Source organism: Pyxicephalus adspersus, chromosome 5 (assembly GCF_032062135.1).
Source record: "Pyxicephalus adspersus chromosome 5, UCB_Pads_2.0, whole genome shotgun sequence".
Lineage (NCBI taxonomy): Eukaryota > Metazoa > Chordata > Amphibia > Anura > Pyxicephalidae > Pyxicephalus > Pyxicephalus adspersus.
The window spans coordinates 139404393-139418930 of record NC_092862.1 but is presented as its reverse complement, the minus strand read 5'-3'; the positions used below and the strand labels follow the sequence as shown (position 1 = coordinate 139418930).

Below are 14538 nucleotides of genomic sequence, written 5' to 3'. Positions count from 1 at the left end.
GGAAGGGTAATGATCTGTATGCTCCTCCAAAGGGGACATTCTGGGAATTTTGTTCAAAATCAGAGCAGTGAAAGAGCAAAAGGAAATTTAAGCACATTCTGATTTTAGGGCAGCGATCAAGAGAACCTGTTTCTTTGTGTTGCATTGGTTTCCTTTTATAGAATACAATGTGTTACCTTACAAAATGCATGTTGTTGGGTATTATAGGGAAGCGGTTTGTGGAAACAACTGGTCCATTTTTTTACTGTAGATTGAACTTTCCAAAAACAGCTTTGTAATATTTTTCTACATGTCTGGTTTCTTTTAGGATTTGGACAGATGTCCCGCAAAAGTAAGTAAAATTGTGAAATATTTAGGACCCCCAACTTTCTGTGTTCCGTTCCCTAAATTGTGTTACATATTTTCTGTCTCACTCTCCTCTGTCTCCATTTACCTGCTTTCAGTGTGTATCATTTCCCATTTCATTCCTGATCCTTTTTTACTGACCAGATCTAAAGAAAGTATATACAGTCCTATAATTAAAAAGCATAAACATTCACCACCAGAATATTGAGTTCAGGTGTTTCCAGCCAGTGGAGAGGCAGTTTGTGCTCCCCTGGCACAAAGCCAGATCTATAAAGGTTTAATGGTTTAAAGGAACTTAAGTGGCCTGCACAGAGCCCCGATCGTAAGCTTGTTGGACACTGAATGGTGACCGGGAGCCACTCTTCATCTACAACGTCAGTAACTGACCTCACAAATGCTCTTTTGACTGTATAAAGGCACACAATCCCACAGATACATATAAATTCAGAAGAGCATAGGTTAACAAAGAGAAAGGTGGAACGGGATTTCCAAAAAGCTTAAATTGGTGAAATGGGACCCCATTTTAAAATCATCAAGGGTCTCCTTGTCTTTCATTTTTTTTTAATCCTCTTGCAGTATAGAGTACAAATAGCTTTTGAAAGCAACCATAAAGAGATTACTAAACTATAAAGCAAACAATTACCATTGTCCCTGGGCACGGGCTGCAATAATGTTGCTGCAAGTTTCTTCAGTTTAAGATTGCCTATGAGATGGAAACACCAGGAGGCTTTCTTAAAGCTTTGAACCTCTTTTCCTTCTGGACTCAGAATAATCTTATATTATGTTATGTCAAATGTTACATCTTTGTTCCTAGTAGAATGTTTGTTTATATTACAACATGTAGCCATAAGTAAAACTTCTCCATTGCTGGGAAAAGCGGTTTCATTTATCGCTGAAAACAAAATTTTATGTCTATGGGCTTTGTTTTTCTGCTTTTATTATGTGTTGGGAATGCATATCAAATGCAAAATCCCCATTATTTTAGATGAGAATTACACATGGTAGAGGCTGCATTACCTGCATTGCATTGTGTTGCATTTCTTTTGATGCAGCATGTCTTATTAAGATGCTTTTAAACTGCAAGGTAGGGCAGGTCAAACACAGCCATTACTTACCTTTCAAACATCATTACCTAAACATTCAACATGACTTGCATTTCAATAGCAACCATTGGAAAACAATGCTCATTATAAGCCCTTAAAATTATTGGAAGATATTATTTGGTAATTATATAAAGTAAAGCCAAGTAAAGTAAAGTAAATTTACACCATACATAGAAATTGCATTGGCTGCCCACTTTTGTCTTTTGCTCTGCTTGTAGGATTCGGTCAGATATCTCGCAAACGTAAGTCAGAACTTATATTGTGTAGCGTATGGAAAAAAATCAGTGATCATTTGTGATTCATTAATAGAAAAAGACATACCAATCAAATGCATGTAAAAGGGAAAGTATAGTATACATTCAGTGAGCAGATATTTTAAATTATTCATGCAATGGCTGGCTTAAAGAAAGTTTCCATACGACTTTTACTTTATTTTTTTATAATCGTGCTCTTACCAATTTGTGTTATTGAATACGATATTTGAAATAATGATGATTTCTACATTAGCCCGTAAAGGGAGCTTTATGTAGTTCAGTGCTCTCCAAGACTTGGGAAGATAGACTATCATGGGAGAACCTGGGGATACAGCAAACCTTGAACAGATTTTGTCAAAATAATTTTCTATTCATGGCCAAATGTTTTCAATCTTAGACCCAATTCATATAATTTAATGTGAGATCAAAAGCATAGAAATAAAAAAAAATAAAAAACTATACCTTCCCTTTATGGTATTAACAGCAAATCAGCAAATTAACATATATAAAAGACAAATCTGATTTTTCTCCTTTTGTGTAAATATGCATAGAGTTCATACGAATAATGTAGCCCATTCATCCATATATTCCAAATGTCTTAAATGTTGCAGATGTGTAAAGTTTACTATGTATTGTATTTCCTTGTGTCCTGTCTATTGCACTTAATGAGGTTAAAGCCATCTTTTTAGCACTAAGATACTTAGTAATAGACATAAAACATAAATTTCAATGAAAAAAAACAGCTGTCCCAGTGAGAATATCCACAAATAAGACATGTATAAAAAGCTGGGCCTAGGTTCAAAACCTTTGTCCAAGCACCAATTGTCAGATAACCTTACATTTTGATGTAGCAGAAACATAAAATGGAAAGTTGCCCATTATGGTGGAATGCCATCCAAGAAATACTCATCTTCCAAGTACTGTAGTGCCATGAAAATGCACCCATGCCATATTTTGGCAATTTCACACAAAATCCCCAATCAAGCAATTTCTTCAATATCATTTCTCTTCTAATTACCGGCAATTCAATGCTGGCCTCTACTGAAATTACTAAACCACTTTCCCTTTGTAGACTCCCAACCTATGGCAGTAGCTACATGGAATGTTCTTCATCAAAGGTTATTTATTATTATTCAAAAGGTTATTTAATATCAAAGGTCCTCAGATCATCCATAGGTCATTGTGGTCAACTGTTAATCATGTATACATATGTCAGCATATGTACCGGTATTCACTTTCATGGCATTTCAGGAAGAATGAGGACATTGCTTCCTCTGACCTCCTAGGAAGTTACATATGAGAGTTCAAATCAAGAAAGCAGCATGATCTCTTTTTCCAAATGACATTCTTATCTGATGTTATAGATCACTGTACAATGCGTCTCTGCAGCTCCTATTAATGTTCCTGAATCATATAATCCAATATTTTACTGCAAGATTGAACAGTCCTCCACCAGGCTAAACCACACTGCTGGTGAGATTTGCATTTTATCTCTTAAGCCTCTTTTTTAGTAGCCATTGCTTGGCATAGTCGGTGTGCTATTGTGCCAGGGACCTCCCAATCCTGGCAGAAAGCAGCTATTTAGTGGTAGTATGATGAAAAATTATAATGGAAACCCAGTTATTAATGGTGAGAGGATCAATTGGCCAAACCAGGATGAGACACTGCAGACCAATAGTCAACCTTGGTGAAGTAATCCATTCATTTGTGAACTGGCTAATATTTAGGGGAAGTCAATGATCCATTCCCATTAGTAAGTAGGCTGAACCCAATGGGGAATTTTGCTTTTCCTTACTGACAATCTCTTTTATCTCCCAGCATCTTGAACCTTGTCAGTTAGCAAAAGCGTTATCTGCACTGGATTCTGGTCACTGTTATTTGGATTGTAGGCATCCCAACTGAACCAGTACTGGTCCACTGAACAATGGATGAAATACAAGTGTCTGTACTTGCTGAAATTGACTTGTTACCATTGAAGGACTGGGGGGAGGATGAATTTGCCCCCATGGCCAGTGCTTATATGATGTGCTAGGATAGTGTGGGCTCAGTGGAAATACTCGACTATTAAAACGTTGACCAGAGCAAGATTTGCAGTCAGTGATGTGTTGGGCACCTTAGTCTTGTTCAGATTGCTGTGTAATTGGAAGTCTTCCAGTACTATGCACTTGTGAGAAGTCATGTGGCCCAATGACGAGAGCTGCAAATAAAGCTAAAGATTTGAAAAAACATGCCACAATAAAATATGTGATTAGGAAGACATACCCATTGCCAAGAGCATTTAAAACTGGCAGACTTTTCATGGTACACTATACTTGCCCACTGATCTGTTGCTTCCATGGAAGGGTTTGGCCAAATCTTACCAGTCTCCTGCTTGTCACTAACAATATGTCATCCAGCTGCTGTGCTTCTTATATTTATTAGAAGCTGCCTATGCCCTGGAAAAAATGCATATGCTTGTGGTGCCCAACCATGGTGTAGTGAGGTGGCTTTTCCATATACACAAAGTACAAAAGGTTACATCACCTAGGCCCATAGTACATCAACCATTTACCACTCCACTAACAGGTTAAATAGTTATACTCAAAATCTAACTTATTGTATTTTTAATACAGACTCCATGTGACAAGAATGTGTGATTTCACAAATCACAGATAAGTTTCATGTTATACCCCCATAGGAACTCCGCGCCTTGTGTATCTTCATTTGTCTGTTATTCCCAGTCTGCTATAATCAGCCTCCCGCCCTGAGAAACGGAGTATTGTGTGATTATATTCAAATCTGTAATGCTTAGACTTTTTTAATTGTTTAGTATTAAGGTGTCCACATGCAATGCTAATTACTGTGTTATCACAGCACTTTGATATTTGATATCACTTTGAAAACCTGATTACCATCAGTATAAAATCTGTATGACTATAGTCTATATGTCGCTTTAGATATCTAGGTGAAGAATTTTCCAAGTTGTGGGCAAATTTGGTTTGCAGCTATGGTGTTTGGGTTCATATACCACCAAGAACACTATCTTTGCATGTTTGCATGAGTTCTTTCCTCTGCAGTAAAAATCATGCATTCCGCAATGCAGAGTAAGCAAAAAATTAAAAACCCCAAAGAGCTTCCAGGAGATACAGGAAAAAGAGATTTCTCCTGCTAAAAACCTCTACCCCTTGGTGACTTTTTGTGTTTATTTCTGCTCTATGGAAAGTCTTTTGACCATGTATAAACTTAGTGTGACCACACATGAACATGACTGTAGAGCCAACATGTTTAAATATAGACAGAATAGGGACTTATTAAAACATAGATAAATGCACGCCATGAAGAAAACCATACCATTCTTACCATAGTTACCCAAGCACAAATGTGTACAGTTTATACCCAGTTTTATCAGCTTTATAACATCTGTTGGGTTGATGAAGGAAACCAAAACCCATGCAAACACAGAGCCCCAGAACCAAAACCCATGCAAGTCATCGGAATGGCCAAGAGTCATGTAGGTAATTCCAATACTCAACACTAACCCAAAACAGGATTGGTTACTTTGACTCTTTTGTCATATGGTGATATTAGACAATATATGGGAGGATAAGGGGCTCCCCACTAATATGAAATTGCTGTATTAGCTTAGCATGATGCAGGGACTGACACCATCAATGCGACTGATTGCACCTTGGCAAAAGCTCCATCATGAGAACAAAAGTTTTTCTTGGTCAAACAACCAATGGTGACCAGTGGGCTCATTAACCTTTACCAAGGGTGCCCATTCAATATTGACCAGATAGAATTTTTAAAGTCAAAGTACTAGATATCTTTACTGACATAAAACATCTGGAAAGCTGCATGTTAAGCTGTGGGTTCACGCCTCCAACTATCCCGGGTTAAAATTTGGACAGTTTTTGACTTTTTTACTAATCTTTTTTCATCATCTTTCCACTTGCACTGTATTTAGGGCTGCATATATTTTCCAAGGTTAGGTTTCTACCTACATAGTAGACAGGCATTAAGCTTTGTCACCTTGTAACAGTAAATGCCTAAAAAGTACACCATGATCTGCAGCAATTATTTTACCTAAAAGTTGCAGATTTCCAAAAATAAAGTTAATTACATTTTAAAATTAGATGAACTTGTCAAAGCAAAATCAAGATTTTAGTGATTGGGTTTATGGATAAATTTTAAAATAATATTTGTGTTTGGACACCTTTTTTGCTAATATTAAAATCATAATGCTTCTTTGGACTATAAACCTAATGATGAAGCACAATCTATAGAAAACTTATATGGGCACTGAAAAAAATGTAAAAATACAAAATTCATTATAAGGTAGTTGACAATTCCAATATTATACATGATCACTTTACTGACCTGAATGAAAACCCCAAACCTCAAATGTATATTTTTTCAGGGTATAAATCAGATTCCTTTTATGGACTTATGGGCAAAAGATCTTTATTTTCTGGTAGGTATTTATTTTATCTTTAGGAGAAATTATTTTCAATGTTGCAGATTTTCACTGAAATAATTATTATTTTTTTTACGTATACTGTAAATGTTGAAGAAAAGAGAATTGCAATTTATTATAGTTTGTTATATATAAGGGCTTTTAAATATTTCCTCAGATATTTCAGAGTTATATTGAGTCCAAGGTTTTGTGTAAAGGATAGGAGAAAGTATGCCTAAAGCAGGGGTGTCAAACTCAAATACACAGTGGGCCAATATTAAAAACTTAGACAAAGTCCCTGGCCAAACTTGAAACTGAAATAGCACCGCTACTACAATTCCCTTGGTCTATAAAACAATCCAATGCAGGGCCACACATAGGCAGAGAAGCCGCTGGTCTATAGATGCAAGTGATGCTGGAAATTGTAGTAGCGGCAATATTTCAATGAAGCGGCGGGCTATCTGCAATTCATTTTTAGGATTCCTTTTGGGGCCAAAAAAAGGACGTTGTCAGGCAGATTTGGCCCGCGGGCCAAAGTTTGGCACCCTTGCCTAAAGGGTCAGTCCATCCTAAAAAGTTGTTATGGGGTGGAGCCTGGTTGGGTAAATTGGCCCCTGGCTTTTTAAATGTCTTGTGTCATCAAACAGTGAGATCCCCCTGCCATAATTCTTGTTTTTCTTTTCCAGTAGGGGGTTTTGAGTGGCCCTGTCTAACTTTGTGTGTTCAGGTTTCTACTAAAACATTCTCAAACAAAAAAATATACAAAGAAAATCCAACTGGGAGACTAGGAAACCTTCATAATGTAGATGGGAACATTTGGCTTGGAGTTCTAACTGAAACATGTAGGGACTCGGTTTTGATCAACTCATTCAGATGCCTAAATATCAGTCTTGGGTCAACTGGTCCATTAAATTATCACTGCACAATCAACTCTCTAAGAGAATCTTGTGCTAATTTTGTTTTCTGCCAACTAAACCAATGAGTTTCCTAAACACAAATCGATCAGATGTTCCAGGCATTGCACATGTGCAAGAATGTGTGAATGTGCAACATTCTGCCCTTCCTATCACTTTTGGAGAGAAAGGCAGAAAGCAATCAGTTGAAAGTGCAAATTTCTTTGTACTCATGATGCTACATTTTGATACAAGTAAAATCTACCAACAAGTTTGATAAGTTTACAGCCAATCATCGAGAGAAAGATTAGTTGGAGACAGTTCTTTTTACCTCTTTAAATTTCATTGTTTTATGGAATCAGATGTAAAATATTTGCTCATTTGTACCCAGCCTAAGGCTTATGTTTGACATATTGGCCATCATTTCTACCAAGAAAGGATCAACAATTTTACTCCCATGTCTTCATTTTTAATTAATTATTATTTAAAAGAGAAATAACCCTTCCATATTGTTTCTACGTTCTGCAACTGTTACATTGGGCACCATTGCCAACTGCTAACCACCCACCTATCAGAAACTCAAACACATGAGCTTGGCGGTGATGGTTACACATCAGCTGGCAAAACCGGTCCTCCATCATGCATGTGAACATAGCCTAAAGTGTTACTGATATAGATCATAGGCTCATCATCAGTAGAATAGTCAACTTTAATATATTTTATTGGGTATAGTTAACAGGAAAAATCTCCCAAGACATTCTTAAATAAGTAATTGCTGAATGATGAATTTTCTTTCTCCAATTCCAATCTTTGAATTAGAATAAAGGAAATGAATCACTAATAGATTTTGCTACGCAATAAAATTGCATCACTGTGCAATCATGGAGAACGAATCCTCAGGATGCCTACTGCAAATTTTTTTTTGTATTCTAAAACCTATAACCATTAAAATATTATTAATCAATGATTAAAATATTAAAATATGGGATGTGGCATGGGAAAACCTTAGGGCAGTGTTTCGCAACTAGAGTTCCTTCAGAGGTTGAGAGGGGTTGCTTGAGAAATGTGCATTTGTGCCTCTCAGGTCAGTTTAACTGATACTAATGTTTTTTTTTTTAACTTTCTGTAATAGTGAGATTCTTCCCAATGGCCGGCAATGTAAGAGGCATTCTTCCCACTGACCATCACGCTAATGTACTGTAAGCTGTGGATATAGGGATTATCGCAGGGGTTCCCTGAAGACCTAAAAGTTATTTCAAGGGTTCCGCCATGTTAGAAAGGTTGAGGAACACTGCATTAGGGCATCACTGCAAATTTTATTTGCATCATGCAACAGTGATCTCAGCATGGCTAATTAAAAGGGCATTCTTGGCTCGATAAGGGCCTCAGGCCCCCGAAACTACCAAAAGGGGTCATCTAAAGAGCATGTCAAGCATCACGTAATAATTAACGCAGTCTGATGCTTTTATGCTTTTTTTTCTTGCCGTTAAGTGCATACAGCTTGCACATTACTGATCAAAACCTGTTTAATTAATGACCCCATGGGAAGTAGTTTTTTTTAAAGCTTCAACTCAAACGATGACAAATTGCTCAACGACTTCGGGGGACGTTGCTGCTGACGAGCCAGTTAATACTGCAAAGTTCGGATGTTTGATGTCGAGTTTTACTGCTTATTGCTGGGGGGTAAATTGCATAAGACATTAAGGGAAAAAAAAACAAGACTATGTCAGGAGTTGGAAGAATCCCAACACTTACAAACATAATCTGGCATAATGCCCATCCATTTTTTTTCTAGGTTAATGTGTTTATCATTGTAACAAGGATAATACATGGCAAAACTGTCTTTGCTTGGACATGTTACTTCTTATTAAAGTAAATAAAATAGGAAAGTGATTACATACACATGCATTGTAAATATGTATAGATCTATATATTTATGCTATTATATATTATATATTAGGCGATGGTGGGAAGGAGTTAGAGCTTTTATCAGCTTTTCTAAAGTCTCTTCCACCAAAAGGTACTACCTGCTGGTAAATTATAGATTTTAAGGTTTAATTCCACTTTAGAATCTAACTCTGCTCTTAGCCCCCTGCTAACCTTATCGACTGCCCTCCTTTTAAAGGCCACCCACAGCGTTCTTTTTTTTTCTTTAATACGTATTGCTTTTAGATGCCTCTATGTCCTAAACCAGTCATGTAAAATGTTGGGTCCTCTCCCTCTAGTCTTCTTTTCCCACCTTGGGTGGTCCTCCGTTGATGTGAAGATGTCACCTACCGTTTCAATACACTATGAATGAAGGGCAAAGCTATTACACCCATTTAATGAAACTAATAGAAACCGAGTCACAAAAATATATAGAAGTACAATTTTTTTTATGAAGGCTTCTTTTTTTTACACATTTTGGTAAACACAGACTGCTACCATCCAGCTGTTCCCATTTTTCCAAAAATATACTGTGACAATAAAAGTAATCCTATCACAGGTAGTAAGGTCTCATTCACACCTAAACTTTGCTTAAAAATGTGTTGCATGTTAGAGACATTGGGGCCATTGTTCAAATTTCAAAAATCAATACTTTAAAATTGAATCATGTTGCATGTTTTTGCAACAAATCTCATGGCAGGCATCCAGTTCTGTTATTCAGAGTCTGATGCTATCTTCCCAGTTGCCATTTTCCAATATAGATTTATATTACATTACCAATTTTACTAATAGCAGTTGCCAATACAACAACTGTTCTTTTTTTTTTAAATTTTATTTATATTAAACCTGGCGGTACCAAAATGATATTACACCCACAAAAATTATAAATTTGGCGTTTACATTCATTTTATTGAATTGCAGTGGCATGCTTGAACGTAGACATGAGGAGGAGAGAAAGTCTACTGAACATATGTTAGAACAAGATTCTCTTTCTGAAGTTTTTGATCCATTTTTAATCCTTTTGTTGTTTCTGAAAGCAGTCAAGGAACAGCAGCACAGGGCAGGTCTTCTTTAATCCATCTCTTGGGTCTCATGGATGTCAGTTACTATATTTTTCCCTTTCCCTTTTTTGTTTTAGAAATACATCATCTTGAAGATAAAAACCTCAGAATGTATTTCATCTCATTTGTATTTAATGCCAGTTCTCATTCTTTAGTGTTTTACAGTGACCAGTGAAAAATGTGATTTAAGCAAACCCAAAAGTGCTGCAAACACTTAAGAAAGAAATGAAAAAATGATTAGAGATGATACGAAGAAGATATTTAAATCTTTTAAATTTGCCTCCTCGGAGGAGATCACTCCATTCATTCACCTCCCAACCTCTAATCAACCACAATAGAATATAAAACCCGCCAACAGGAGAAAACGTTCTAATATTTCCAGGTGTTAGTCCTCCTTTTTTGACAATACAAACAATTTTTTATAAATGATCACATACATCAATGGGACTTTAAGGCATTTTATAAAAAAATAAATAAAACCATATGTATGTTTTCCTGGAAGACCCGGTAATTTGTCCCGTGTGGTAAAGTCCCACCAACAGATAATAAAACAACAAATACATATAATCATAATAATAATATATAAAGACCAATAGAAATATCGAAGAACCAATCTCAGATTTCCTGTAAATGTGTGAGATTGGGACCACCATTCACCTAGCCACTCAATAATTGGCTTGTAAAGCATGGAGGAGAGGCAAAGCCATGTATCCTTTTTACAGGTAAAAAAAGATTTACATATAACTTTAGCTGCCTATATTTCTGGATCTGATGTTGGTTCTGCAGTTTTGCATTAGGTGCTCGGTTTACTTTGAATTCCAATTTTTTAAATTCTTTTTTAAAAAAGCAAGGGAAGGTTGGAGCTTTTTTTGGGATTGTATTGCCATCTGTTCCCATGTTAGAGAACAGTTAGAACTTCTTTGCTTTACAGTCCAAATGACAAACATTTTTGCTAGAGCTGAGCTTTAAGTCAAGGTCCAATATTCTTTAAAACGGTGACTAGTTATTTCATTACTTACCAAAATTGCTTGTGGTTAAAAATTTAGCAATAATGACCACTTGTTTTAGAGCCTAAAGTACCAATCACAAGCATGACTTGATGAGTTGTAAGACCTTTCTTGAAGGAAAGGAGAGAAGCCTTTATGGATCTTGTAAGAGCGTTGACTTTTCTAAAGTCAAAATTTGCACAGAAACATTAGGGTGTTGTTGCTGCGGATCCAAATAACAGAGGAACATAGGGAACGTAAGTTTCTTCTGCCCATGGTGGCTTTCGTATATTAGAATCTGTTACTTTGCCATGTATGGGCTTAATACTCTAATTCTTTTCTAATCCCAATTGTTAATGGTTCTCTTTAGGTATTACTTTTTAATAGAACACTGCTTTTGTTTTTGATCATTTTGTTGATTAAGCTTGCTGTATTTATGAATTTTTGATATAATTTCAATTTTTTCCCAATAGGATCAGCAGAAAGAAACACGATACATAACTACGAAAGAAGACGCAAGTGAGATTCCCTCCCCGGTTGGTTTGGCCAGGCTTCATTCACTGAGAAGGCAGATGAAGTGTAATATACTATATCCAGTGTAAAATGAATATCTATTTATTTTAAGATTGATTGTTTTAGCTTGTATATTCAATAAATTTATTATTTTTAATAGTGTGGCAATGATACTTGTTACATATGTGTGCTGTGTTCTCTGATTATGTACAAGAGGTGAATTTTATGGGCAGGGCTATTGTAGACTAATAAGCCAATATCCCCTTAGTGTTCTGTGGGGGTAGAGTTCCTGTAGACTGCCATTGTGAGGTGAGATGGGACGGTATTCAATCTGGAAGTAGGTTGGCACAGGTTGTCTATCCCTTAAAGAAACAGTCCATCCAAAGGTTTTTTGGGTTGAATAAATTGAGATGGGGTAATTAGTCTGACTTCCTTCATGTCCCCAGACCTGTTACCCAATGATCTAAATGCCCCCCCCCCCCCCCCAAAAAAATATTAACTAAGTTCTCTTGTAGCCATGTGCTGTGTGTTCTACCAATATTTAAAAAACTAATTCTGGGTACACAAGCTTGTTGGCTGCAGAAACATAGTGAAGAACATTGTAAGAACAGGGGTATGGTGGATCAGATTAAAACTCTTGCCTTCTTACACCTAACTTGATTTATTGTGAACCTTGCTTTGCCTATGCCTCCTCCCTGGAAGCTCACACTTTCCTTTCATTCCATGCCACTTTTTTCAGTTTTCTTGAACAAAATAAAGCTATTTAAGCTAAAAGTTGTCCTATTTAGAGCTTACAAGGGGTGAAGGACTCTCTCTCATGTGACAACATTAGACCAATCACCAAGCACCAGTGCTGTCACATGACAGGAAAAGGAGTGAGTCACATGCTCCCTCAAACCCGTACCAGTACTTCAATGAGTGAGCCAAGGGATGTTGAGCATATGCTGCTAAGGACAACATCATTAAAGCCAACATTGTACTGAAATATTTTTCTATAAAACATTTGGGAGGAAGTCTCCTTTCAGTAAACCGGCCACCTTGTAGGAGCACATTTTGTGGCTTGACGCAAAAGTTTGCTGTTTACCACAAAGTGGCTCTTCTCCTTCTGGGATACCCAATGAAATAAGCCATTTCCATGATTGTCAGTGAGTGACAGAAATGCAGTTGTTGTTTTAATGTTAACACATGAAAAAAATATGTTGTATCTTTGTTATTTGGAATAAATTGGTATCATTGCAGCATGTTTATTTTCTCAATTTTCTTTTGTTTTTGTTTTTTGTTCCTGAACGTGAATCCAAAGTCTTCATTTCATAGTACAGATGTTTTTCTGATAGTGGCACTTTGAATAAAAAAAGAGATTTTGCAACATTTCCTTTTGTTTGCTGCTTGTTAATTTTGTGGTGGTTGATGGGAGGTTAGGTGGTGAATGGATGGAGTGGGTTGGGTGTTAAATGGATGGAGTAGGTTGGGTGATGAATGGATGGAGTGGTTTGGGTGTTAAATGGTTGGAGTAGGTTGGGTGGTGAATGGATGGAGCGGGTTGGGTGGTTAATGGATGGAGTGGGTTGGGTGGTTAATGGATGGAGTTGGTTGGGTGGTGAATGGATGAAGTGGGTTGGATGGTGAATGGATGTAGGGGGTTGCGTGGTGAATGAATGGAGGGGGTTGGATGGTGAATGGATGGAGTGGGTGGGGTGGTTAATGGATAAAGGAGGTTGGGTGGTGAATGGGTGGAGTGGGTTGGGTGGTAAATTGATGGAGTTTGTTGGGTGGTGAATGGATGGAGTGGGTTGAATGGTGAATGGATGGAGTGGGTTGGGTGGTGAATGAATGGATGGGGTTGGATGGTGAATGGATGAAGTGGGTGGGGTGGTTAATGGATTGAGTAGGTTGGGTGGTGAATGGATGGAGTGGGTTGAATGGTGAATGGATGGAGGGGGTTGGGTGGTGAATGAATGGAGGGGGTTGGATGGTGAATTGATGAAGTGAGTGGGGTGGTTAATGGATTGAGTGGGTTGGGTGGTAAACGGATGGAGTGGGTTGGGTGGTGAGTGGATGGAGTGGGTCAGGTGGGGCTCTGATGGAGTAGGTTGGGAGGGGAATGGATGGAGTGAGCATCTCCCAGGAGGCAAAGTATAAAACAATCTAAGATAAAGCATATTTAAAGCCTAATGTTTACATTTTCATTGTGGAAGGGCTAAAAATCTTGTCAAGTTTTCATTTCTTTTTGTGTTCCCATTGCCCCTCTACTCATCCTAGTTATCATTGTCACCAATACAGGATGTCGGGGGAAATCCAATATTCTAGACTATGACCAAAACAGGAATAGAAGAGAAATTTTTCAATGAGGAATGCATTTTAAACTGTAATCCAAAGCTTCTCAACATTTCACCAAGTGCTTCAAACAAGTGTAAGGTCAAACAAATGGATATTTGAGGTTTTGGTAGATGTTGGAGAGTTTAACCACCTAGTAGTTGCCCATACCTAAAGTGGGTTTCTGCAGGGGTAAGAACATAGTTTAAAGTGTAAGGTCAGCCTAAAATGATATCTAAATTAATAATAGATTGTGTACAATTGGCTAACATTTTCTTAAGCATGTCATGGGCTTCTGTGGTGAGATCTCTATGGTTTACTTACAAGAATTCTACACCTGTTGTGGCTCCTACAAGGAGATGCCACTCCATCTGTTGTTGTGGGAACTTCACTAGAAGGGTGGGATCACCCAAAACTGCAAAGTAGTTGGGGACAGAAAAGACCAAAACTGAAACAGAAACAGATTTCTTTAACAGAAACAAGGCAAGGTTTACAAATATGTGGTGCAGAACTATGCAAATGTTGTATAAGCATTGTTGCCATTTATTCTGAACAGAACCTCCATGCATGTTGAAGGCTGGACTGGGTTACAGCACTCCACAATGCATGGCACAGTCAATGGACTAGTAAATAATAGAAAAAGCAGATTCAATCAAATGAGTAGCGCAGTGCACAAAGCATGATACTATGGCAGCGCACATTTATGTGA

General features: G+C 37.3%; 1 protein-coding gene across 4 annotated transcripts in view; it reads left to right on the top strand.

The window, feature by feature from the left end:
• The window catches only part of LOC140331691 (tachykinin-like peptide), a 30058-nt gene extending 17172 nt beyond the window's left edge, over window positions 1–12886 (top strand). The window contains exons 4-7 of one of the 4 annotated variants that reach the window (XM_072412922.1): window positions 308–331; window positions 1667–1690; window positions 6102–6155; window positions 11477–12886. In XM_072412922.1, the coding sequence (XP_072269023.1) occupies window positions 308–331; window positions 1667–1690; window positions 6102–6155; window positions 11477–11526 (152 nt within the window). In that variant the 3' untranslated portion in view covers window positions 11527–12886. The remainder of the gene's footprint in view (window positions 1–307; window positions 332–1666; window positions 1691–6101; window positions 6156–11476) is intronic. The other 3 variants (XM_072412923.1, XM_072412925.1, XM_072412926.1) reach the window with 3 other exon arrangements.
• The last annotated feature ends 1652 nt before the right edge of the window (window positions 12887–14538 follow it).